At 41.9% G+C, this 26633-nt stretch overlaps 1 protein-coding gene across 1 annotated transcript in view; it reads left to right on the top strand.

Moving 5' to 3' along the window:
- Nucleotides 1-26633, top strand: part of LOC126474229 (cytochrome P450 4C1-like) — a 103959-nt gene that overhangs the window by 55182 nt on the left and 22144 nt on the right. The window contains exon 4 of the mRNA XM_050101694.1: nucleotides 9107-9328. Within this exon, the coding sequence (XP_049957651.1) occupies nucleotides 9107-9328 (222 nt within the window). The remainder of the gene's footprint in view (nucleotides 1-9106; nucleotides 9329-26633) is intronic.

Raw genomic sequence — 26633 nt, 5'->3', positions numbered from 1 at the left:
TCAATCTGGGACGTACGACGAACGTATACGTTAGGGTAGTGTGGCGAAATTTGACGTTAATGGGCTATGGCAGCAGAGGAAAGGCGCGAGTGCATTTTAGAACAGCACAACATCGCCTGCAGACCCTATCGGTTGGATTTCAGACGGCTGGAAAACCATGGCTTGGTCAGATGAGTCTCGATTTCAGTTCGTAAGAGCTGATGGTAGGGTTCGAGTGTCATGCAGACGCCGGAAGGACATGGACTCAACTTGTCAACAGGGCATTGCGCAAGCTGGTGGTGATTCCATAATGTTGTGGCTGTGTTTACATGAAATGGGGTGGGTACTCTGGTGCAACTGAACCGATCATTGACTGGAAATGGTTATGTTCGGCTACTTGGAGACCAACTGCAGCTGCTCGTCGTCTTGATGTTTCCAGACAACGGTGGTTTTTTATGTATGAGAATGCGCTATGTCACCAGGTCACAATTGTTCGAAATTGAGTTGAAGAATATTGCGGACAATTCGAGCGAATTGTAACAACAACAACGTTATAATATTGTACATATAATAATTTTTGCTTCTGTTTTTCGATAAATAAGTATAATCGATGTTCTGATTTCATTTCTTTTTTGTTTCATGCCATTATGTTAAAGGAACTGTAAACAATTTTCGATGTGAATATTAATGTTTATGTCAAATTGCAAGCAATATTATAACAGAATGGAAATGTAAGAAATGTTGAAACTGTTGTAAGATGTTAAAATTGTAATTGTGCGCCTGGTCCATACGTAGGCAATGTATTAGGATATGTGGAGTGCAAAACTTTTGGTGAATACTCTGTCTGTAGGGGAGCGGTGAAAGGTGGATGGCAGGCGAGCGCAGGAAAATGCACACGGGCGCGGCACGGCATAACGGGCTCAGCAGTAGTAGTCGGAGTTGGGCATCGGTCTAAGGAACACGCTCTGGATCGAGAAGGCTCTCCTGGAAAACGTGATTTCATTGAGCCTCGGATGTGCCGTTTCCGACGACTATACAGCATGGCTATATTCCATAGGCACTAAATGGAAAAGTATTGCGACGCTGAGAAGAAGCAAAGTGCCGATACATCAAGAGCCATAGCTGTGATTGTATGTGTGCTTTGCGCCTCGCCATCTCGCCGCCCGCCAACCGCCGCATCGACACGAACAGGTTGAAACTTTTAGTACTGTATTCGTGTGGACCAGTGTTACTTTTGTTCCTGACTGTTCAATAACAACTTAACTTTTACCAGAACTGTCCTATCATTTAATTATCCTCATCACTAACCTAGACAGGGTCCTTTCCACATGTTGTGCAATCCGAGTGTTCCGAAATGAAGATTTAAAGTTTATGTTAATAATACTTACCTGCAAACCTATCTATGTTAGAATGATGTTTAAAGAACTTTGTTGTTAATGAATAAATATGCAAATAATATAGGTCTGGCAAAGTTGGAACATAATGTTGAAATTGGTTTAGTAATGAAGTTTAATTATTTGAGGCAGATAAAATGGTAATTAAATGAGCAGGAAATAAGCTAAAAAGAGTAGTAACTCACCTATTGGAAATCTTGAGTGCTTAATGAATCCTTTAATCAATATTTTCAATACAGTGATCATAACAGTTTCAGGGTACCCCCCCCCCTTTTTTCTTTTATATTCATTTAAATTCTGAAGTGTACTGACCTGATTTGACCAGCAAAGTTAAAGTCAATATAAAACCAAAATTTATTAGTGTTTTACCTTTTTCAAAATTGATATTGTGTGTGTGTTTCGAAAGTGCTATTTCTAGGGTAACCTATGCCCGATTTTAATCAGATCAATAGACAGTACGAAGTTTGTAGTAAACATTATAGTGTATTGTTGTGTATTTATGGCTTGTCCATATTAGTACAGAAAGTTAAATCATTAGTTCAGTAAATTTTCTGGTTCTAAAATTTACCATATTATGCAGTGTTATTACGTGTTGTTTTGTATGAACGTACATCAACTTGTACTGGGAAAAAACTCAGTTAATGCCTAATTAGGCTGGCGACCGTATTATTAACAATTTGGTGGCATCTGCTGTGTTGTTTCTTGTCCGACCTAACGTGTAGTTGCACTTCAGACTTGCTTGACGTATCATTGTTGTTACTGAGTGGGTGAAAGTCTGGTTTTGCCTCCATTCAGGTACACGCGGTCAACATGTATACCAAAATCCTTTCTTATAAGGTGAAGCCCGTCAACTTACCATAGTACAGGCTTTAAAGAGTATCGTGCGCAGTAGCGCAGCGTTACAACCTAAATCACCCGGTAAGAATCCTGTCGAGCATTTATGGGACATAATAGAGAGATCAGTTCGTGCACGCAATTCTGCACCGTTAACACTTTCGCATTTATGGGTGGCTATTGAGGCAGCATGGTTCAATATTTCTGCTGGTGACTTCCAACGAGTTTTGAGTGCCTGCCACGTCGAGTTGCTGTACTAGGCCGGGCGAGAGGACATGAGACACGATGTTAGAAGGTATCCCGGTGTACATCCCTGCTCCCCACGAGCTGCTCTCTACACGGTCCGCGCCTGAGAATGCCTGTCGGCGAGCGAGGAGTTGATTGCGTCGGCGTCTGGAGCGTGCGACGCGCGGCACGGTAGCGTGGTTTTGCTCCGTCCGCTATGGCCGCAATAACATTGTGTTTCCCCAGTGTCTTCTTAATTAGAGGCATGTTCGTTCGCAAGCCTTGCTGAGATTACAGGTGCAGTTCTGGTTAATGATACTTTAACAATATTTGTTATGTTGGGCCTTCAGCTGACATTAATTTCAATGAATAATGAAAAGCGACTCAGCCGCATTTTTACACACTTATTGTGTTTCTTTGAAAATCTTCAGGTTGCCTGCAGTTAAACAAAACAGGAAATTACGATTAAACTACGTCATTTAGACTGGCAATGGCAGGGAAAGCGTTTCTGAAGAAGAGAAATTTGTTAACATCGAGTATAGATTTAGATGTCAGAAAGTCGTTTCTGAAAGTATCTGTGTGGAGTGTAGCCGTGTATCGAAGTGAAACATGGACGATAAATAGTTTAGACAAGAAGTATTCTCTTCTTGTCTAAAGCTTCTATTCTGAAGCTTTCGAAGTGTGGTGCTACAGATGAACGCTGAAGATTAGATGGGTAGATCACATAACTAATGAGGAGGTATTGAATAGAATTGGGGAGAAGAGAAATTTGTGGCACAACTTGACTAGAAGAAGGGATCGGTTGGTGGGACATGTTCTGAGGCATCAAGGGATCACCATTTAGCAATGGAGGGCAGCGTGGAGGGTGAAAATCATAGAGGGAGACCAAGAGATGAATACACTAAGCAGATTCAGAAGGATGTAGGCTGCAGTAGGTACTGGGAGATGAAGAAGCTTGCACAGGATAGAGTAGCATGGAGAGCTGCATCAAACCAGTCTCAGGACTGAAGACCACAACAACAATAAGATGTCATTTTAAAGAAAAAAATATAAGTAAATTGCATGATCACTCACCGTCATTTTGTGTGAGCACATTTAGCGTTTGTGTGCGGTTGGTTCATATATGCAATTGATTACTGAGCGTTTTTAGTCATCTACGTCAGTGCAGCCTTTTAGAAGCTTTGCCATCTGTCCCTTTATTGTTCACACATGTATAAAATTATCAGTTCTTTTATTCTGCAGTCATTATCACTTTGTATAATCACAATTACGGCTTGTGTCGTGCTATATCTCACTATTTTACAGTCAATTGTGTAATAAGTCACACGACGATATAGATCTAATGATGATACAGCTTTGCGTAACCAACGGTCTATGTTCTCTTGCATTGTAGCTAACATGAAACAGGTCGTTTGCAATTCTATTAGCAGCATACAGTAAAGACAAGTTTGGTTGCCTTAGCACTTTTACATTTTTTTAAAGACAACGAATCTCTTGTGACAAAGTTACTGATAGTGTATAATCGTTCTGTGAGATCAAAATTATTGTTTCAGATTCACAGGATGAACGTCAATGAAACCGACACACTGCAGGGACGGATTCGCGACTGAAAATGGGGGGAAAAGGTCATACGAATTTGTGTCGGGAAACGCTTCGTTGCCACGGTAGATGGCACAGGCGAATAGGAGTCCCTCTGACCACGTGCCACGCGAACCGGCATCATTTTTGTCTTTTGTCATAAGTACTAGATACGTAATTAACAAGTAACGTATTTTCAAATTAATTAAAAGTTAATCTGTTACTCGAAAATTTAACTTCGTCAGTTAACGATTAACGAACTAACGGTCTTGTGCCCAGTCATAGTAAAAAGGCAATTGCTGCCTCTTCCTTCATGTCTTCGTCCGCCTGCACAGGTTGAACTGTAATTGTGAGGCACAGAACGCGCGTAATATGCCATTACGACTAACCGTTTTTTCGGGACACAGCTCTGAGGTACTCCAATTCCCGAGGCAGACGCTCAACAGCTGCGATGGTGCGCACACTATGTACCAGTGTTTTCAGTACCCCATTCCTCTTTGCTCTGTAATGGCACATGCAATGACTAACGTAATGGAATACGGCTGTGCGAGGATTTCGGCATAAGCTTCCAAATACTGAGACAGTGTCAGTAGAGAAGTCATCGAAATACCCATCAGGAGCAGTCTCATCAACTGGGACTCGGTCAAAAGTCTCAGGAAGGCTTCAGAATCAGCACTGGTCTAACTAAGATGACACACAGCAGACACAACATTCTGGCGCACAAGGCGGGCAGATGAACAACACTGAAACCGGGGAGCTCTGCCAGGCGTTGCAGACAAGACGCCGACGCGACCGCCCCCTCGGACGCCTAACACGCGCTTTGAGGCGCGCACTGCGTGGGGGTCGGCTCTCATCCAGCACAAAAACTCCTACATTGTCGCATTTCCAACGCGTCCACGTCTCACTTAGCCCCTTCGAATGTTGTTTGTGGTCTTCAGTCTGAAGACTGTTTTGATGCAGCTGTCCATGCTGCTCTGCCCTGTGGAAGCCTCTTCATCTCTGAGTAACTACCGCAACTTACATCCTTCTGAATCTGTTTAGTGTATTCATCTCTTGGCCTTCCTCTGTCATGTTTACCTCCCCACACTTCTCTATAGTACTAAAATTGTGATCCCATGACGTCTCAGAATTTGCCCTTCCAACGGATCCCTTCTTCTAATTACGTTCTGCCACACATTTCTTTTATTCCCAAATACATTCAGTACCTCCTCAGAGATAAGTGAACTACCGATCTAATCGTAAGCATTATTCTGTAGTACCACATTTCAAAAGCTCACCTCTTGCCTAAATTGTTTGTCGTCCGACTTTCACTTCCATGCTTGGCTGCACTCGATACAAACATAACTAGAAAAGACTTCGTAGCACTTACATTTATATACTATCAAAAACAGCCTTTATCACAATTTATTTATTACGGTGACCGGTTTCGACCACTACTGTGGTCATCTTCAGAGCTTCAAGTCGTATACAAAGCTTTAATTTGAGGGCTACATACATTAAAGAAAATACATAAAGTTATAAAGATATAAAACGGTGAATTACCAATGAGTAAGAACCTCCTTCTGCTGGAGAATCACTACTGGAGAAAACAGTGCACGTCTTACTATATATAATGGAGGCTCCACCCACTTCTGACGGAATGATGTTATTACTAAGCAATGGCTAATAGGTCGAATAACAATGTAAAATTTCTTAGTTAAAAGAACGCTGTCAAGAAATAAAAATAAACACACACTAAACTTAGCTTTTTTAACAGCTATGTCAATTAAGAAGCGTTAAAAATATTCTCAAGGCCTGTTAGTGAACCATTTGGAACCTCTGGTTCCCATGGTGAAGTTGGACGCCGTTCCAAGGATGAGGCAGCAGGCTTCTTTCCACTGAAGTTGTTGTCAAGTCGATAGGCAAACTAGTGGTTGCCATGGTGAAGATAAACGCCAGTGCAAAGATGTGACAACAGGCTTCTTTCTAACGCAGTTGTTGCGAAAGTGGAATGGCAAAGACTGTCACGTCAGACCAACAAGGAAGACTGGAAGCACGTAAAGTTTTAGAACTGTGTGGCAGGCCTCAGCTTTTCAAACTGTTCCATTTTCGTAACTCTAATTACAGCAACTTAGCATGAACATTTGTTGCTCATTGTCCCAATTGCATTACCAAGCAGGGTCCCTTCCTTTTTCGGAATGAACCCGAATGTCGTTGAAATTCAAACGCCAGCATTAAAGTAATATTATTCCATTTCACTGCTTCAATTTCAAAGTTCAGTTAAAGTATTCATAGCTGGTTACAATATTTAGATTACACAAGCACAAATTATGAGTGCGAGCTTTCTTACATATTTTAGCTTACCTGTGACCACAGCTCGGCTTGGTACGTACTACATTTTACTATTGTTAATTCTTCAGAATCATTAAATTCAAGTTCAAAGTTAAATCTCTTATTTCTAAATTGCGTAGATTCAAGTAGCTTTTGAAATGATTGTTGAGGTAGCCCAAGACTAACCTTATTTTATTGAATTTCGTAGTGCTTCAGAAACAAAGCTCACTATTAATTTCAGTCACTAAATTAACTTTCAATTTTCCGGTTTTATTAATTATTTTGCTAAATTAAGTCAGAGTGTAGCGAAATTTATTACTTCTGACAAACTTTCAGTTTTCACACTACACGTGTCAACCTTCAGTCGCCACGCTTCTAGTGCTAATTATATGTGCAATAACCTTTCTTTTTCAGTTACTATAGTAATTGTTCATAGGACTGGCGACCGTAATTTTCCCCAAATCTCAAATATCTAATTACCGCTAGTTAATTGTTAACGTAACGGCCGCACATTTACTTTCTTTGTTAACTTTACCTCTCTTCAAAATTAATTTCCACCAATTTCATTAGCAGTTTTCCTTTCATTTAGATGTAAACCTTTCCTCCCTCTTTACCGACAGATTAACTTCGGTGACGATTGCTTTTCCCAAATTTCCATTAGGTACACGCGGTTTAATTTTTCACTGTCATTAAGGTCGATAAGTGAGGGGGAGGTTACACGCTGACTTAGAAGTTTCAATTTTTTACGCCATAATGGAACCTTGGATCTTAGTAAGCGACATATATTTCAACTTGATATGTCCGACAGGTTATCAGAAGGAATCCCATGACTGCTGTCATCTCAGTGTATTGTTGGTGTGGAAACTACTAACAGAGACTATTGTGTGTGCAGTACAAAAAGATCGGAGGAAATTATGTGTTAAGGGGACCACACTCTGCCTATCTAACCCATGTTAATTTAGGCAAGTATTTGACCAATTTCTGAAAAAAACTAATTGATGCAGGACGTTAATATTTTTACTGTATGTTACGTGATGCTAATAGAGTCAACTGTACTAAAATATACTTTATCCATTTGATAGTTTTTAAGAAATAATTTTTTAAATGTATTAACAAAAAATATTAAGTTTTTTCTGCAGAAAATATTTTTTGTGAACTTCCTAATGGGGGAATAGTAATGAACGTAGTATCAGAGGTGGCTTGTTATGTTATGCACAGTCTCTGAAAATTTCATTCATTTATATATGATAGTTTCTGATAGAATGGGGCATATGTACTGAAAATTTTAGTATGCAGGAAATTGACTTTAAAGAACAAACTTTTGAAATTTGTTACTTACAGTTAACTAAAATTGTCCTGATGCATATGATGGCCCTTCTTTGGCCTCTAGCATGTCTTCCAGCTTCTTTTTCACCTTCCTGGATGTTTGTCTCGCTTTCTTGGCCATATTAGATGCAGACCTGTCTGCATCGGCTATCCTCATTTTATCACAATGTTGCAGTCCAGTGACCATATGTTCACCAGGATTAATTCCCAGCTTTTGCAGTACCCAACACTTTCCAATATTACCACAATTGAATGTAACAACAGCATCATGAACTCCTAGTTTCATTGTATGCATGCCTGCAATTATAGTTTTAGGAAGGGCTGTTCCAAATTATGCTGCTGAAACATTGATTTGGGTTCTGTGTCTGCCCATGCAGACATTTCCTTAGAAGGTCAGGATGAGCCAAGTCTCTGAAAATAGGTTTAATTGCTGTAATAACAGCAGCAGGAAGACAACGCTGGTGAGAATAAGATTCTCCAGTTGCCTGAGCCCTACTGTATTTGCACCACGAATTTTCTCATGATGGACACAATCCACGATATGGCTTATCATCAGTAGAGGCCTTATGGAAGAATATGGCCCAAACATCTCTCTTCATTGCCTCCATATGTTCTTTATTTCTCCTAATTGCCTGCCAATAGTATACCTGCAAGTTTTCTATTTCAGTTTTAGTTAACCGACCCTGTCTGGTCAACAATTTTCCATCTTCTTATTTTTTCCTCTCATATTAACAGTTAGTTTTCTCAGCATTGTTCCCATACGTTTTTGAACATGGCCTACACATTCTATTTTGCTAATAATTTGAGTTGACCACATTGTTGTATGCTTTACTATCGCCATCGCCTAAATATTTGGCGTACCGTACACATCTTGTTTCTATGGAGCGATGAAATATTTGTTGTACTCCATGAACTTCCATACCACCACTTGTTCCTCTAAAATTAGCCACACAGTTGTGTTCTGTTTGTTCATTGACTTTACAACATTTTCAATATTCAGACATTATCTGCACATCTAACACTTTACTGGTGCGTACACACGTGGCAGTCACTTCTCCATTCAGAGAAGTAAGTATGTCCTCTTTTCTGCCAACTTCCATTAAGTGCAACTGCAATATCCTAACATCCATCATTTTCTTGCACTGCCAACGTGCAATGTAGGGGATATAAAGATCTAAAATATATCCTGGAAAGTGGGTGACAGAAAAGTGGACTTGGCACCTAAACATACGTGGTAGGAAAATGCTCTTTAAATGCTCGAAAATTTTTTTTCCAGCAAAATCTTTTTCAGAGTACTTAAATAAAACCTTAATCTATCGAAAGATGATGAAAACCAAAACTCGATTTTTTTCGACCTGAACCACGATGTGGTCACCTTAAGCCATAATGTAACTCTAAGTTTGCTTTACACATATGATAAATACAATGAGCTGTTGCAACTAATCATGTGTATTCCCTAGGCAATAATTGTCCGACCCTGGAAGGCAATTAATGGCATCATGTGGCTGAGTGCAGAAGGTCGGGCAGTGAAGAGGAATATTGCGGAGTTCAGAAGCCTAGTGAAGCGTGGCCTCGCCATTGCAAGAGAAGACATGAAGGCTGACGGTTCAACTCCTTTGGTCCACTTTCTTTCGGAGCAGAAGCAAGGGCAGCACTTGACTGAGGAAGAAATATACAATGAAGTGAGTATTCGTGTTTAAAAACTTTAACGAATATCTTTACCTATAGGCTGGTTTCCATGATTTTCAGTGGAATAAAATGAAATTTTGCTAACAGTGTTCAGATACCTTGGGATAGGCGACGCCCAGGGGGAGTGTGGGTCGGCTGTGAGGCGTACAGAAATACTCCGCGCGTTTGTGATAAAAAAAAAAAAAAAAGAGTCCGGTTGACGCAACTGCCTACTAACAGGTGATCACGACTTCGAATTCCGCTCTGGCAGACATTTTCGCTCGTCGCCGCTAATGCTCCACACAGTCCTGATACAGTTGATATCACCAGTCCCTTCGCTTTCAGTTCCTTTCTCCTCTCTCCTCCTTCAATTAAACCATGCAGCGAGTTTCATAATTTATAAAGTATTCCGGGCTATTATGCCGTGGTCGGAGGGATTCCACTTTAAAACCCGACTTTCGTCGCCATCTGAGGAGGACATTTCCAAGGGGGATCGTAGCTTTGTTGAATGTCTGATTCACACCCTGGCTCGCTACTGACTGACGGTCTCTAGCTGTCTCTAGCTGTCTATAGCTTCCAGTTCTTTTACGTTCATGCTCCAATCATTAAACCCAATACTCGACGTGCTTCGGTCCCAGTGCATTTTGCAACGTGTTTCAAAATTTTATCCGTTATCATAAGATGACAAGCACTTTTCGTTGTGCATGCAGAAATGGTCCTGCACAGTCTTTGAAAACATTCTGTTGTCCATATCTTCCAGCCGAACAGTCACCCATAAATTCCACTTTCCAGGTCGTTCCGTCTGGTGTTACGACATGTCTACCTGAAGGAAACTGATACAGTCCACAACCTTGGTCATTTCGTTGTTCACGATGCCTGCAGCCACGAGCTGACCTGGCCGTTTTGGGAGCTGTTCCTGTAATAGTACTAATTATTATTACAACATACAGCACATACTGGTTTCAGTATATTGTGAAATATTCGAGCAAAAACCACACTTTCATAAATGCAATGTAAGAATTGTAAAAACTCAAGAAAACAACAACATAAGTGTTGCAATTGAAATCTGTGTCTATGCAGCACATATATAAGCAGTAATGATTATAAGAACACACACATAAACATGCACACCTTCCTCATCGGTATTCAGTAGAACATCCTGAGCAGTAACATCATTTTCTGATGAAAAATCTGGAACTACAATTGGCAGTAATTCTTTCTCAGAAAAAGACTCCAGCGGCTCGCCGTCAGGTTCATGATCCAAAATCTCATTTAGGACATTTATAATGTCCTCTTCTGTTCGTAGAAGTTTGGCCATAATAAATTTATATGTCGCATGCACTATTTATACAGTCAGAATGCACTACTAAGTTCGTATTTCGTGAAACAAAGCACTGTCGTGTACACAGTCATACATGTTTCAACCTGCTCTCCCTCTCTTCCCCTGCTGTAAAACTTCAACGTCATCAATCAGTGAGATAAGAAGTAGTATTGTGATTGTTGACCAAACGCAATCGAACGATAACCATGAAAGTATACGAAAAATATGATTGTTGTAGCGGCTGCAAAAGAGGGATCAGGAATGACCCGTCCGCGTTTCTAGGTGAATCTTCATATTTCTATTATATTGTTTCCCCATTAAATCTAAAATTAATTATAATCGCCTATTTACCTTATTTCATAAAAAGTCACAGAAATTCAGCACTCTAGGCAATAATGCAAAGGGGTGGCAATCCGGTGTTAAAGCAAAGTCTCTGTACTTTACTGTTACTAATCCCGTTTACGAACCTAATGTGTCATTTCTTTACTTTAGCTTTATTTTTCTGTCATTGGTGCTCGAAAGTTATCCATTGTTATTTTAGCATTTATAATTTACTATTGCAAGTAAGTCATCATTTGGGTATAGTCATTTTTGTGAATCATTCTTACTTACTAGGTAGAGATAACAAACTCATAGCATATGTACAACAAGAAGGTATATATTCCTTGCCTACATTAGACAGAACAGAAAAAATTTGAAAGGGAAATAAAGTTCCATCCAGCTGGAACCACACAGTACGCCAAACTGTGTATCCGCCAAAGAGTGACAGACTGCCTACAGAAACCTATTACTGTCAGTTTTGAAAGGCTTCAGACGTAAAATGTTTCCCAGACCTGGTTCTCTCTTACTTTTCGAGTATTCCAAACCGTATACATTTGCATGAGGCTTACTTCTTATCCTGAATGGCCCTTGATAAACGTGCATAAGCTACTTTGTTTCCGATGAATTTTTCTTAGATTTTTCTTCAGTTTTGACTAGTACTAGTTAACCAACGTTAAAACTAGTGGGGAAAGATTTTGCTTCGTGTCATCTTTTTCTGTCCATGGCTCTCTTATCAGAAACTTGATCTATTCACTGTCCCTTAGGCTCTATTTCTTCGAAGATATAGTTGTTCTCCTCATAAGCATCTTGCACATTATTCCCAAATTCGATACCCTCCTGCAAGTATCCCTTATTCCTCATTACTCTAATAGGCAGATCCCATGCTTCATTATTACTGCCTACATAATTTTCAATGAAAGGCTCTGTAATCACAAGAACATCTGTTAAAGTTAATACCAAGTGGCTCTGATCAAAGTCAGTCTTATTTTGATATTTCGTTAAAAGTTCTGCACCAATTAACATTTCAACACAAACTGAGAATGATTAAAAAGGGATGATCTATTATTACGTTACCTATACCAGTCAGTATCAAAGCCTCGTGCTGTACGGGTCTAGAAACTTCTCCAGTAGCACCTATTGCTCTCAAACCCCTTCTTTCATGACAGCTCATTCTTATTACGAATAGAATCAAAGAATACTTGGGACAAAGCACTTGCTTTGCTGCCATCATCAAGAAGACAACGCACTGTTACTCCTGAGATGCTAGTTTTTATAATAAGGTTAGTTATTCTAGTTTGAACAGATTCCTCATAAAGCCTTCTAATAAACCCATTTCAATCTGTTTCCAGCTAAAATAATTTTGTTCAGTTGGAACTACATTCACACTCAGATTCAAGGGGTCATGAACCTCTACATTTTCAGCTGGCTTTTCCAACCTGTCCATCAATTTTATATCAAAGCACCTGACGACTTCCTCTACTTTCGTTTGCTGCACATCAGCTAAACTGCTCTCTGCCTCTGAGCAACTGTATCCCTGCATTGCTATCTACAATACTGTCGTCGGCTTTTACAACTTGTGGCAAGTCAATACAGCTGACAGGTTCCATGACCTCTTTATTACTGCTACACCCGTTGTCTAACAACTCCTCCCCCTCAGAACCTTGCAAAACTGACTCTACTTCCTCTACCGAAACTTTAGCCTTCAGGTTGCCATTATTGTCTCATTCAAACATGTTAATTTGTTCCTCCCTATTATCTGTAGCGTTTTCTTTTTCCTTCTTGGCCCATTTTTCTAATGTGTACAAAACGCTGTCAACTAGATAATCAGAGTGGTTCAGCATACTATTGGTACTGTATGTTCCTATTTTATCATCCCTACTATCGGTTTGCGAGTGCTGAATGACTGGCTAGTATGTGTTTTTTTACTGGTTGTATTACTATTTTCACCTGGTAAGCGCCAGTTCCTTCGTGGACGGGGATTTTGTTTCCCAAACGCGGTCTGCTATGTTCATTCAATTCAGAATCAGATTGGGTAGCATTCGGCTCTCCATCTCGTCTTGACGGCACATTATCTACATTTCAGCCTCTGGCATAATAATTGATGCGAAAGCGCGGTGGCTGTCTACCTCCTCTTCCTGTACGACCGCCTTGATCGCGATAATTAGGTAGAGTGTTCTGAACCTCAATACGTCTAACATTCACGTTTCCACTGTCATTATCTCTCTTGTTTTCATGATTGTTAGAAGACCTATTATTACTTTGCACCTGTTCCTCAACAGAAGTGTACTCTTTCTACTCGCTGCAGATACTCAGTGAATCTATCCACATTATCTCTTGGTGCGAAAAAGGTTCTCTTCTGCCAGTACCATGGCAGCTTACGTTCTAATCCAATAATAATCATTCCCTGCTTCATCTTTTTCTGTCAGATGTGACACCTGTGAAACACACTTTCTAGAGATCTCTTTAACTGATTCACGATCTGCAGTAAACATTTTACCACTCGAAAACTCCTCAAAATATCGTTTTGTTTGTTGTGTGACCGGTACTCATTAATCAATGCAGTTTCAAATTCAGAAAGAGTCTTACATCTCATAATTACGTCAACTGACCATCGCAAAGTATCTCGTGACAAATGACTTCTTCTGAAAGAAATCTTCTCACGTTCTGAGCATGCAAAATCCTCAAAATTATCCCGGAATTTTAATGGGTGAATTTGTCTGTCTGCATCAAAACACGAAAATTGACGACATCCGATGGAAGCGGCGTCAGCTGAAGCGACATGCTGCGCAGAAGTATTACAAGAGCTATCAGAGGTTACTCTATTTTCTATGTTAGTAATTCGAGTATTTATTTCTTCTACGTGTAGTTCTATTGCCTCCAGTCTGTTAGAATAATTTTTATCAGCATCCTCAAATAATTTCGCATGATCCGATTTCACTTCCTTAATATCCTTCTCCACAGGCATTTACTTTATTATTTACTGCCGGCTGGAGTGGCCGAGCGGTTCTAGGCGCTACAGTCAGGAACCGCGTGACCGCTGCGGTCGCAGGTTCTAATCCTGCCTCGGACATGGATGTGTGTGACGTCCTTAGGTTAGTTATGTTTAAGTAGTTCTAAGTTCTAGGGGACTGATGACCTCAGAAGTTAAGTCCCATAGTGCTCAGAGCCATTTGAACCATTTCAACCATATTACTTACTTCTTCAAATCGATTAGAGCAAAGTTTGGATTCATTGCCTCTTCTTTCCGATAACCTCCATCCCAGAAGATCATGTACTTCTTTGAAATGTTTGCGCACTTCACTACTTTCGGTTACACAATTTAGTTAGCTGTTGCCCCGCGAGGTAGCCGCGTGGTCTTGGCCGTCTTGCCACGGTTTGCGAGGGTCCCTCCGTCGGAGGTTCGTGTCCTCCCTCGGGCATGGGTGTGTGTGTTCTCTCTGCATAAGATTGCATAAGTTAGATTAAAGAATGTGTAAGCCTAGGACCGATGACCTCAGTAGTTTGGTCCCATAGAAACTGACCATAAATTTCCAATTTTTAGTTAGCTGTTTTCCTACTTTGACTTGCAGGTCATGGTGTTAGAATGAATTATCTAATTTAAGCTATTCAGTTTTGAGATCATTTCATCCTTTAGTACTTTACTACTGTTCTTTAGTTCTTTACTAATAGACTCAATCTTACTGTATAAGTGTTTACTGTTTGAGTTCATCTTATTTTTCAGTTCTTTATGATGCAATTCAAGTTTAGAAAATGGTAATTGCATCTAATTTGGTGCGTCTACCTTGCGACTTGGCATTTCAGCCGGTTTCAGAGTAGTTTCTAGCATTTCCTGACTTCCGATATATTGATTCAAATGGTTCAAATGGCTCTGAGCACTATGGGACCTAACATCTGAGGTCATCAGTCCCCTAGAACTTAGAATTACTGAAATCTAACTAACCTAAGGGCATCACACACATCCATGCCCAAGGCAGGATTCGAACCTGCGACCGTAGCAGTCGCACGGTTCCGGACTGAAGCGCCTAGAACTACTCGGCCACCGCGGCAGGCTAGATATATTGAAGTCAGTTTCATTAATTTTTCTTCTTCTTCTTTGGTTTCACCCTCTTTGGGGTACGCTGGATCAATCATCTCTTTGTGTGTTGTTCTTTTCTTAGGGCCCAGTATTTCTGCATTCTTTCTGATCTTCTTCTCCTCTCTTCTTCCGAGATGAAGGATTTGGACTTTTGTGTGGATTTGTCTTGGAACCTTATGTTTTCATCTTTAGTAATTAATTTAGCAGTTCGATCAATAAGTGAATTTTCTGAAATATTTAATTCCACTAGGTCTTTCTCAGTTTCTTTAAACCAGTTGGGCTTCGTTTTTCGGTTACGGAAGAAGTCAAAGATTTGTTTAGTTAATCCGTTGGAATTCATTCTGAGAAGATGACCATAAAAATTTATTCTCCTTTTCCCATAGAATCTCAAAGTTTTTCAATTTTCTTGTAGAGAGTTTCATTTTTGATGTATATAATCTTATTGTCTTGAAATTTTGGCCCAATGATTTTTCTTAAAATTTTTTCTTTCCTTTATCTCAAGTTTCTCCATTTGGCCTTTGAAATTCATGTTAAGTGTTTCTGCTGCATACAGTGCTTCTGGCTTAATCACTGTCTTGTAATGTGTAATTTTGGACATTAATTCTATTAATTCTACATTTTCCTTTTTGACTCCAGCTTCAATTACATCACCATCAGAAAATGATTGTAAGTTTGCCAAACGATGCCTCGGTGGGTGTAAGGAGCGTAAACGTTGGACGACTGAACAGTGGAAAAACGTTGCGTGGAGTGACGAATCACGGTACACAATGTGGCGATCCGATGGCAGGGTGTGAGTATGGTGAATGCCCGGTGAACGACATCTGCCAGCGTGAGTAGTGCCAACAGTAAAATTTGGAGGCGGTGGTGTTACGGTGTGGACGTGTTTTTCATGGAGGGGGCTTGAACACCTTGTTGTTTTGCGTGGCACTATCACAGCACAGACCTACAATTATGTTTTAATCACCTTATGGCTTCCCACTGTTGAAGAGCAGAGTTCGTCCGTTTTGATTGATGCCTTGAAAGGACAGACTGTTTTTCGAGGAGGTAGTTTTGATTTTACTTTTTCTGTTACTGACAATCCAGTCGGTCAATGTTGGTTGACTGTTGCCATAATTCGTATTCATACTACTACTAAGTCTACAGCTACGTCATTGGAGCAGATACCTCCTCGTGATGTTCTCGGTTACCGGACGTTCATGATCACTATGTCTCATGTTCGTGGTGTTGGAGAAACATCGACAATTTTTTTTTATTGATAAACCATTGTGTGTTAGAACAAGGAAGACTTGTAAACTATTGCATGATGATAATATTTGTATTTTTGTACTTGGTAGAGGTGTTCAACACGATCGAGCATCTGTTCATAATGCAATGCCTGTGGCGGATTGGTTACACGACAATAACATCCCTGTAATGGACTGGCCTGCACAGAGTCCTGACCTCAACATGCAGAACACCTGTGGGATGTTTTGGAACGCCGACTTCGTGCCAGGCCTCACCGACCGACATCGACACCTCTCCTCAGTGCAGCACTATGTGACGATTCGGCTGCCATTCCCCAAGAAATCTTTCAGCCAGCGAAAGTGGAAGCTGACATCAAGGCTAAGGGTGGGCCAACACCATACTGAATTCCAGCATGACCGATGGAGAGAACCACGAACTTGTATGTCATTTTCAGCCTAGTGTCGGGATACTTTTGATCACATTGTGTATATGGGTGCGGTGGACTGCTGAACGGAACATCTGCTATCGATCGCTCTAGCCACAGGTAGCAGAATCTGAATGGCTCCTTACTCGTGCACGTATTACTTAATACCTTTGTCGTTAAACAATTTACAATCTTCTTAATGTTTATATGAATGGAGTTAAGTTTGCTTTAGATACTGAAACTGCTTTAGCTCGGCTGTATTTAGACTTTAGCAGCTAGAATATCTAGAATGCAACCGACAGTAGAATATGACCTCTGAACTGCCTCTTTAAGAGTCCTTGTATTCACAGTTATTTATAATAAATTCTTGAAAATTGGTACAGTTGTATTAAGTCATTATTGTAATTGAGTGCTGTAAGTATAACTTTCTATTACGAACCGAAATGATATTTAATCTACATTACTGGCCATTAAAATTGCTACACTACGAAAATGACGTGCTACAGACGCGAAATTTAACCGACAGGAGGAAGATGCTGTCATATGCAAATGATTAGCTTTTCAGAGCATTCCCACAAGGTTGGCGCCGGTGGCGACAACTGCAACGTGCTGACATAAGAAAAGTCTCCAACCGATTTCTCATACACAAACAGCAGTCAACCGGCGTTGCCCTGTGAAACGTTCTTGTGATGCCTCGTGTAAGGAGGAGAAATGCGTACCATCACGTTCCCGATTTCGATAAAGGTCGGATTGCAGCCTATCGCGATTGCGGTTTATCGTATCGCGATATTGCTGTTCGCGTTGGTCGAGATCTAATGACTGTTAGCAGAATATGGAATCGGTGGGTTCAGGAGGGTAATACGGAACGCCGTGCTGGATCCCAACGGCCTCGTATCACTAGCAGTCGAGATGACAGGCATTTTATCCGCATGGATGTAACGGATCGTGCAGCCACGTCTCGATCCCTGACTCAACAGATGGGGACGTTTGCAAGACAACAACAATCTGCACGAACAGTTCGACGACGTTTGCAGCATCATGAACTATCAGCTCGGAGACCGTGGCTGCGGTTACCCTTGACGCTGCATCACAGACAGGAGCGCCTGCGATGGTGTACTCAACGACGAATCTGGGTGCACGAATGGCAAAACGTCATTTTTTCAGATGAATCCAGGTTCTGTTTAAAGCATCATGATGGTCGTCGCATTCGTGTTTGGCAACATCGCGGTGAACGCACATTGGAAGCGTGTATTGGTCATCGCCATACTGGCGTATCACCCGGCGTGATGGTATGGGGTGCCTTTGGTTACACGTCTCGATCACCTCTTGTTCACATTGATGGCACTTTCAACAGTGGACGTTGCATTTCAGATGTGTTACGACCCGTGGCTCTACCCTTCATTCGATCCCCGCGATACTCTACATTTCAGCAGGATAATGCACGACTGCATGTTGCAGGTCCTGTACGGGCCTTTCTGGATACAGAAAACGTTCGACTGCTGCCATGGCCAGCACATTCTCCAGATCTCTCACCAACTGAAATCGTTTGCTAATGGTGGTCGAGCAACTGGCTCGTCACAATACGCCAGTCACTACTCTTGATGAACTGTGGTATCTTGTTGAAGCTGCATGGGCAGCTGTACCTGTACACGCCATCCAAGCTCTGTTCGACTCAACGCCCAGGCGTATCAAGGCCGTTATTAGGGCCAGAGGTGGTTGTTCTGGGTTCTGATTTCTCAGGATCTATGCACCCAAATTGCGTAAAAATGTAATCACATGTCAGTTCTAGTATAACATATCTATCCAATGAATACCCGTTTATCATCTGCATTTCTTCTTGGTGTAGCAATTTTAATGGCCAGTAGTGTATTACGCATAAGCTTCATTATATAGCGCCACTTGGTTTTTTCTTAAAATAATTTATTTAGGGAACGATATTCATTATATCATTCTGAGATTTCACAGTGTTAACATTAATATACTGAAGCATTCACTGACAGTGTTTGGAAAATTTATTTTACTTTCTAATTTCACTCTTAGCTTAAGGTGCAATCCTTTTTATGCTAACCACCGGCTCGTTATAATGACGTGGCGCTGGGATAAGTCACGGCACACTCACTCGCCTAGCTGTATCTCTCACAATGATACAACGCTTGTTTCGCCACAAGCCAATGTTTTTTTCTTTTTTCCTTTCAGTTTACTGGCCCTACTAAAGCCCCCATACAGTGTCTGTTATTTCGATACAAACGTAAGGACGACACTACAACCAGTCGCAGAAGTGACAAAATCCCTGCATGGCTAGGAACTGAAGTCGGACCCCTTTGGTTAGCAATGGGTTGCGCTGACCGCGCGGCTGCCAAGACGGGCTTGGGGCAGAATGTTTCTCATGAATGTGGGAGAACCACATACATTATAGCTTATGTACATACTTGACGTCCAGCCACTGAGAATCTACATCATTCCATACGCGAAAATCAACTCGTTGATTCTCCCCGTAAATTGTTTTAACGCTTGGCCTTCCAAGCAGCCTACCTCAGAAACGGAACGAAGGCATTCTCAACAGTCATTTCTTACTCTTGCTAATACCTTTCCTCTGGAAAGTTTGTATCATGCCACGGCGTTTTACTAGCTTATTTCCAACATATGCTGCAGATGACATGCCATCATGGGATAGTCACGAGGCCTTGGGCCACCAGCCGGCCGAAGTGGCCGTGCGGTTAAAGGCGCTGCAGTCTGGAACCGCAAGACCGCTACGGTCGCAGGTTCGAATCCTGCCTCGGGCATGGATGTTTGTGATGTCCTTAGGTTAGTTACGTTTAACTAGCTCCAAGTTCTAGGGGACTAATGACCTCAGCAGTTGAGTCCCATAGTGCTCAGAGCCATTTGAACCTTGGGCCACCCTAGTAAGCCCGGAACGCAAACCGCTGTCAACATATCATGGAAAGACCAGTTCATCTGTTCCACGGTAGACAGAGCCCCCCCTACCATCAGATGCTCTGGCGTTGCTAGCTGCCATGCGGACTAGCCCCACAGTACATAAAGGAACGATATGTTACAAATGTAAGTACTAAGTGACCAACGCAACAGTGTCCATACTACTATTATTATTAATCTATGTATAACATTAGTGCCTGCATGCCTGTTACCTATTATTCAAATAGAGAGTGTCTTCATTCTTACACAAATTAGTACTTCCAACAATTTTTTTCTGTACATCATTACATCCAACATAATACCAGGTTGTTACAAATAAAAGTGCATCCACTCACAGAGATCCATTGCCAGCAGTAATTGTCGTACAGCAGCGAAACTTGGTACATATTCTAATGCGTTAATGCGGAAGCTGGAAAAATACTTAGTTCCCATTTTGACCACCAGGTACAAATCTGGCGCTGTGAATGCAAGAAAGACGTATAGAAAAGTTTCCAAATGTAATGGATTAGGGATGGGACATGGACAGAAAAAAGCAAACATGTGAGGAAGGCATAAAGTCGATGTTATTATTAACAGTTGCTAACACGATTTGTTCAATTTGAGCACTGGAGACATTAACGAGATGCTGTATCCATGCAATGACATGATTAGCAGTTGTTCGCAGCTATTCAAGTCGAATCTGAACTACGGGTTCGTATATATTGCCCCGTAGATCAGGTAGAGACTAAACATGTCACTGGCAAACGCGTTTTTAGATATCCTCAGGGCCAAAATTCGTATGTTTTTGTATCAACTGATATAGCATCTGGGAAACCTCTGGAGGTAACACGTTCGTGGAAGGTTGCATTAGCAGATCTGTCATTGGGTGAGCGACATAAGGTGTTGCCCCATGTTGCATGAAAACAGTGGTTTCCACGCAGTTTCTCTCTCTCCCAAAGCAATAAACACATACCGTACAAGGAGGTCTCGATAATGTACAGACATCACGGTACACCTGACAGAACCTCTGGGTGTATTCTCTTCAAAGAAGAACAGACCGATAATAAAGGTGCTTGTGAATCCACACACAGTCCCAAACGACGAGTGCAATGCCTCTTCCAGCACAACATGCAGTTTATCGGTGTCCCAAATTAGGCAGCCCTGTATATTCACTGCACACTGCAAAGCAGAAAGTGCCTCGTCACTCCATAGAATATTGTCCTGCCCCTATGTCATCAACTTCGTTACGTGCCACGAACCGAAGAGCAAATTCAAAACGTAGTTGTATATCATGAGGTTTCAATTGTTGCACCGTCTGGATCTTGTACAAGTACCAGTGTAAAACAGACCACAAAACTTTCCGTACTGTTGACCGTGGGATGGGCAATTCCCGTGACTCTGCATGAGCACTAGCTCTATCCGGGCCACAAACTGCACGGTCAGTTACAGCAACAGCAACCTCGTCAATAAGACTCCTTGTTGTTACAGGTGCCACACCAAGCTCACCTATGTTTTCGAATTTCAGTACCATATTTTTTAAGCGATTTGACGTGATGACACTCCTCAGACCTTTCAGTTGGCGATATTCTCTCACCACAGCAGTGAAATTGCCGCTGTTCATGTAAAACAGTTTTACTAACAGTGTATGGTATGTCTTATTGATACCCATACTGTTCACTCATGTTACAGCTTATCAAGCGACAGTGTGAATGTCAAACAACCATACAAACTGTGTGCAGCGGCAGATTTCGACCCGGTGGCCAAAACTGGAATTAATTTTTTCTAGTGTAAGTCGGTTCTGCATTAAGACATTAGCATATCTACCAAGTTTTGCTGCCAGGCAGTGAGTAGTAGCACTTGGGCCAAGCACTTCCCATCACCGTAACTAATTTTGCCACTAATAGAAGCTAAACCTACTACAAAGCCCTATGTCCACTACTGTTATAATATCAGTTCTTATTTGTCACCGCTTAATGAAGTTTGTAATCCTCAGAGTGCAAGACGTCTACCTGGTCTTCGCTTATATGTGGTTGTTCCTTCAGGTTTCTACTTCCCGATCACAGCAGCAACAATTGACTCGGCAGTTGTAGAAGAGCTGAAATGCCAGACGGTTTTGTTGTGTTTCAGTGACCGGCCCGCGTTCCAAGTCAATGAACTCTGCTTACCGAGCAGTTCTGCTGTTACTGCCCTCTACTGTAAACATGATACACCTCACATCCCTTTGTTGTATTTGAAATAAAGTTAAAAATTTAAGATAGTTAAAAACTTCGTTATTTTACAAATAATTTGTAGTGTTTTCTTCTAATGGATTTCATTTGTACCTATCAGTTCATTTTGTGATTTGACTAGAGGAGGTTATTTCGGTGAACATTTCAGATTTTAATGAAGATATTTAGGTGAAGGTGACACCAAAGTTAAGACAGCGAGGAAGGCAGAAGGGATGATAGTTATGGACTTGGGGTGATGTATATTGTAGCCCTAATTAAAACAAGTATATTAATGTGTTCAAATACTCAGAACATGGCACTTAAACTCTTTCGCCTTAGATGCATAACCATCATTTGCCATCTGAACTAATCTTTCTTTCACCCTCAAAGACATAAAATCGTCAACTTTTCTATGTCGAAGAGCATCATGAAGGGAATATAGTACACAAATAAAATAACAGAGTGGCTGATATAATTATGGAAAACACCAATAATAGACCGGATACGTCCTACATTTATCTAATTGATAGAGACCATAAAATAATTACTGAGGGTTACTAGCGTCTTTTTTTCCTTTGGGGAGGGGCGGGGGAGCGGCGAGGGGGGAGGGTGACAGGAAGAAGGATTTCGGAACAGGAAACGTCTCCGTAAGTCTCTGAACGGCTGGAAATAGTGATAGTATCTACTGAAAAATGGTCATATACACTGAAGCGCCAAAGAAACTGGTATAGGCACGCGTATTCAAATACAGAGCCGGCCGCGGTGGCAGTGCAGTTCTAGGCGCTACAGTCTGGAACCGCGTGACCGCTACGGTCGCAGGTTCGAATCCTGTCTCGGGCATGGATGTGTGTGATGTCCTTAGGTTAGTTAGGTTTAATTAGTTCTAAGTTCTTGGGGACTGATGACCTCAGAAGTTAAGTCCCATAGTGCTCAGAGCCATTTGAACCATTTGAACCATTTTTTATTTGTCACCTTCTAAAACGCACTCAGCACTACCCGTGCCATAGCCACACTCCGCGGTTTCTTTAGGAGCTGTGAAGGGCGTTTCATCTGCCTCTTCCGTTGTCTGTCGGTTCCCTGATTGTTACGATCATCGTGCACGAGTGGTTAGCCGTTCGCCTACCGCAAGTGTTGACCTCAACTGGTTCACCGCATTGCTCCTCCATATTCCATCGCAACGTCCTGCAGTGCAGCAGACGGGTTTTGACTGATAAAGTAACGCGCTATCCAAGCCTTTTCTTAAAATGGCGTCGGCAATATTGTCCGGTATTCGCCATTCTGTTTCCCAACGCAGTATCTCCTTCACACCGAGTCTTTCATGCTAATGCGGTTATTGCCGAACAACATCGGCATTCAACGGGCATCCCCAGACAGTGTGTCCTTGTGTGCCTTCTTCACTGCAGCCGCAAGCAGAGGTTTGTATTCCACCAATTCGGTGCCAGTAGTGGTGTAATGCAAGAAGGGGGTCAGGCTTCTTGAAGGATTCAGGTGCCTCGTTCCAGTCTGTTTTATATGTGGCAGAAGACCATAGGTGCGTCTCGTCGCTTTGGCATCGTTCCACCATTTCTGCCAAAGATGCAGAATATGACTCTGAAATTGATGCTTTCTTGTGGTCCATATTCGTATTAAATTCTGCTTTTCAGGATGTTCCCTCCTTAGCCAATGTGTCGCTTCTTTTTTTTCCATACCTGGAGATCGAGTAACATATGCCAAGTGTTAGCTGCAACGCCTCAATTGACACGGTACGAAAAGCTCCCGACAACATAAGAAGTTGCCTGCATTACACCCTGCTAACTACCCGTACAGTGTTACGACCAGAAGTCTGTGCTCCCAAGCACTCGAACAGTATTCCGTGATTGTAATTGGAGTAGCGTTTCGATACGAACTTATTGTTAGCATCGGTAGGTTAAAAGCGTATCTGGCCTACCAGTTTGTTCACCAGGTTCCTGCCTCTGTTGCACAGTTCTTCAATTGTACATCATTATTTTGTCACACGTCCAGGAGGACACGTTGGTATCTGGTGACGAACTTTCTATTTATAGACCTGTTGCTTAATTTCGTGATATGATCTCTTAATTGGTTCCCTTTTAACAACACGTACGTGATCTTTTCAGTTGCATCAGACAAATGTGTTCCCTGATCATGTTACCCGGATTCGCCTCCCTGGTGAATATTCCGTCTTCGCAGCGGAGCTCCACTCGATCCTGAAGGCACTGGAGCAGATGAATCGTGTTCGGGGCAATCGATTTCTCCTCTGCTCCGTTTCTCTTAGTGCCTTACAATCATTGCAGAATCTCTACCCAAGTGAGGAGATGGTCCAGCTGAAATATGACCAACTGTACTTGTTCCAACGGCGGGGTAAGGAGGTGTCCTTCTGCTAGGTGCCTGGTCATGTAGGAATATGGGGCAATGAACAGGCCGATAGGGCTGCCAAGGAGGCCTGCAGAGAGCAGAATGTGGTCCAGTGTCCTATTCCCTTGCCGTGTGTCATTTCCGCTCTCCTCAAGAAGTGCATGGAGTTGTGGGAGGAAGAACGGCTGGCGGTGACGGCCAATAAGCTGCGGCTGGTGAAGTCAACAACTTGGCCTTGGCGTTCCTCCTGCCGGTTGCTCAGGCGGGAGGAAGTGACCCTCAAACGTCTTCGGATTGGGCACTGTCCTCTCACACATAGCTTTCTATTACGGCGGGAGGATCCCCCGTTTTGTCATGCTTGTGGTGTGCACATCTCTGTCCGGCACATTTTAACAGACTGCATTTTATATCGTGATGCAAGGGCAGAAGCACAAGTTGATGGGGATCTGCCCTGTGCTTTAGCTAATGATGAGACGTGTGTGTCTAGGGTTTTAAAGTTTTGCGATGTGTCTGGACTCTGGCCTAAACTTTTAGGCTGGAGATTTTAGTGCATTGCAAAGTGGCTGGCTCCTCCCTTTTTTCCTTGCGGTCAGCCAGCCACATTCATCTGCTATATTGTTTTAACCCCCTCTACCACTTTCTTCTTATGGTGTCCATCTTTTACTGCTGGCGGCGTGTTTCGTCCCAGGTTTCGGTGTCGGTAGGCACATATTTTTCCAACCTTGTTACCTATGTTTTTGGTTCTGTTTTATCTTCCTGTTCTGAGTATTTTCTTGACACCGTGTCAGTCCGTTACTGAGCGGGCGCTAAAGACCTTGTCGTCGTGCGCCCATACAACTCTCTCCACCACCTCCACCACCACGACTCATTGACACCACTGATGTAATTGTTGAAGAACTATGTTAAATCCATCTTCCAGGCTACTTCGGGAGTTTCCCTTCACAAGGATCATCAGTTTGTCGGCATACGCCACGACTCCTACGGCTTCTTCGTTACCCTGCAGCTTTCTTAATACCGGGTCAAGTACCAGATCTCAGAAGACTGGGACACTTACGTATTCTTGTGGGAAAACACTCCCTGGAATGCTGTTCGTGAATTGCAGCACAACTAGTCGAATCACCAAACTGACGTGCAATTTTGAAGTCAAGGGGCGTGGGATCACCACGAGAGTGCTCCTTCTGTCATACGAAATCACATCCACACTCCAGGTGTAGGTACAATGTGTCTAGCATGCAGACGAGCTGGGTGCAGGCCCTCAACTGTTCTCCTTCTAACCAACACACAACACCGAGGCAAAATATGTTTCATCAGGAAACACAACAGGTCTCCAACCTGCCCTGAAATGAACTCTCGCTTGATACCACTGAAGTTCAGTCCCAATGAGGCACTGTTAAGAGGGGTGTTCCCCAAGGGTCGGTGCTGGGGCCACTGCTGTTTCTTATTTATATAAATGATACCAGCTTGGTAGTGAAGGATATTGTGTGTAATATTGAAACAGTATCAAATAATGTAGTTCGTGAAATAAGTTCGTGGCTTGTGGAAAATAATTTGATGCTAAATCACAGTAAGACTCAGTTTTTACAGTTTCTAACTCACAATTCAACAAGAACAAATATTTTGATCAGACAGAATAGGCATATTACAAGCGAGACGGAACAGTTCAAGTTCCTAGGCGTTCGGATCGTTAGTAAGCTGTTGTGGAAAGCCCATGTTCAGGATCTTGTTCAGAAACTAAATGCTGCTTTATTTACCACTAGCTGGCCCGGTGAACTCTGTTCCGCCTTAAAGCCAATAAATAATCAGATTTTGGATGTTCAGTTCAATTTTTTATTAGGACAAATAAAAATTAAGTATTTTAATGATTCTTTATGTTTTTTGGTGCATAGCTTCCACTCTTCAATTCAGTACCTTGTGATACACGACATTTTTTGTTTATTATCAGGTGCAAGAACAAACAACGCATATGGTCTTCCGACCCGTGAACATGCCACATATAATTGACCATTTGAAAAATATGGATATTCCAGATTTAAACCACAAACTTTCAAGGATTGGCCTTGTGATTTGTTAATGGTCATGGCGAATGCAAGACGGATCGGAAATTGAAGTCTTTTAAACTCAAACGGCACATCGGTTGGGACCATCGGGATCCTCTGAATGAGAACTTCCTCACCCTCGAATTTTCCTTTGAGTATCGTCTCGTAAATAACATCGGTCTTCAATTTACTTACCTCAAAACGTTTACCGTTGCACAGTTTTGGTTGGTTTATGTTTCGAAGCATGATTACTACGGAGCCAACTTTTAGGCGTAAATTGTGCAGTAGTATGTCAGGCACATCCTAAGAGTTTAAAAATTCAATTGGATAGTTGGTGGCTTCATCTTCATTTGTTACACAGTCAATAGATTTGAATGAATGCATTTTACCAATGATCTCATTCTGAATTATGTAGTTTAGGTCACCTACATCTTTATTCTTAGCCG

Source organism: Schistocerca serialis, chromosome 4 (assembly GCF_023864345.2).
Source record: "Schistocerca serialis cubense isolate TAMUIC-IGC-003099 chromosome 4, iqSchSeri2.2, whole genome shotgun sequence".
Classification (NCBI taxonomy): domain Eukaryota; kingdom Metazoa; phylum Arthropoda; class Insecta; order Orthoptera; family Acrididae; genus Schistocerca; species Schistocerca serialis.
Note: the sequence above shows the minus strand (reverse complement) of the source record. Positions and strands in the feature narration are given on the sequence as shown.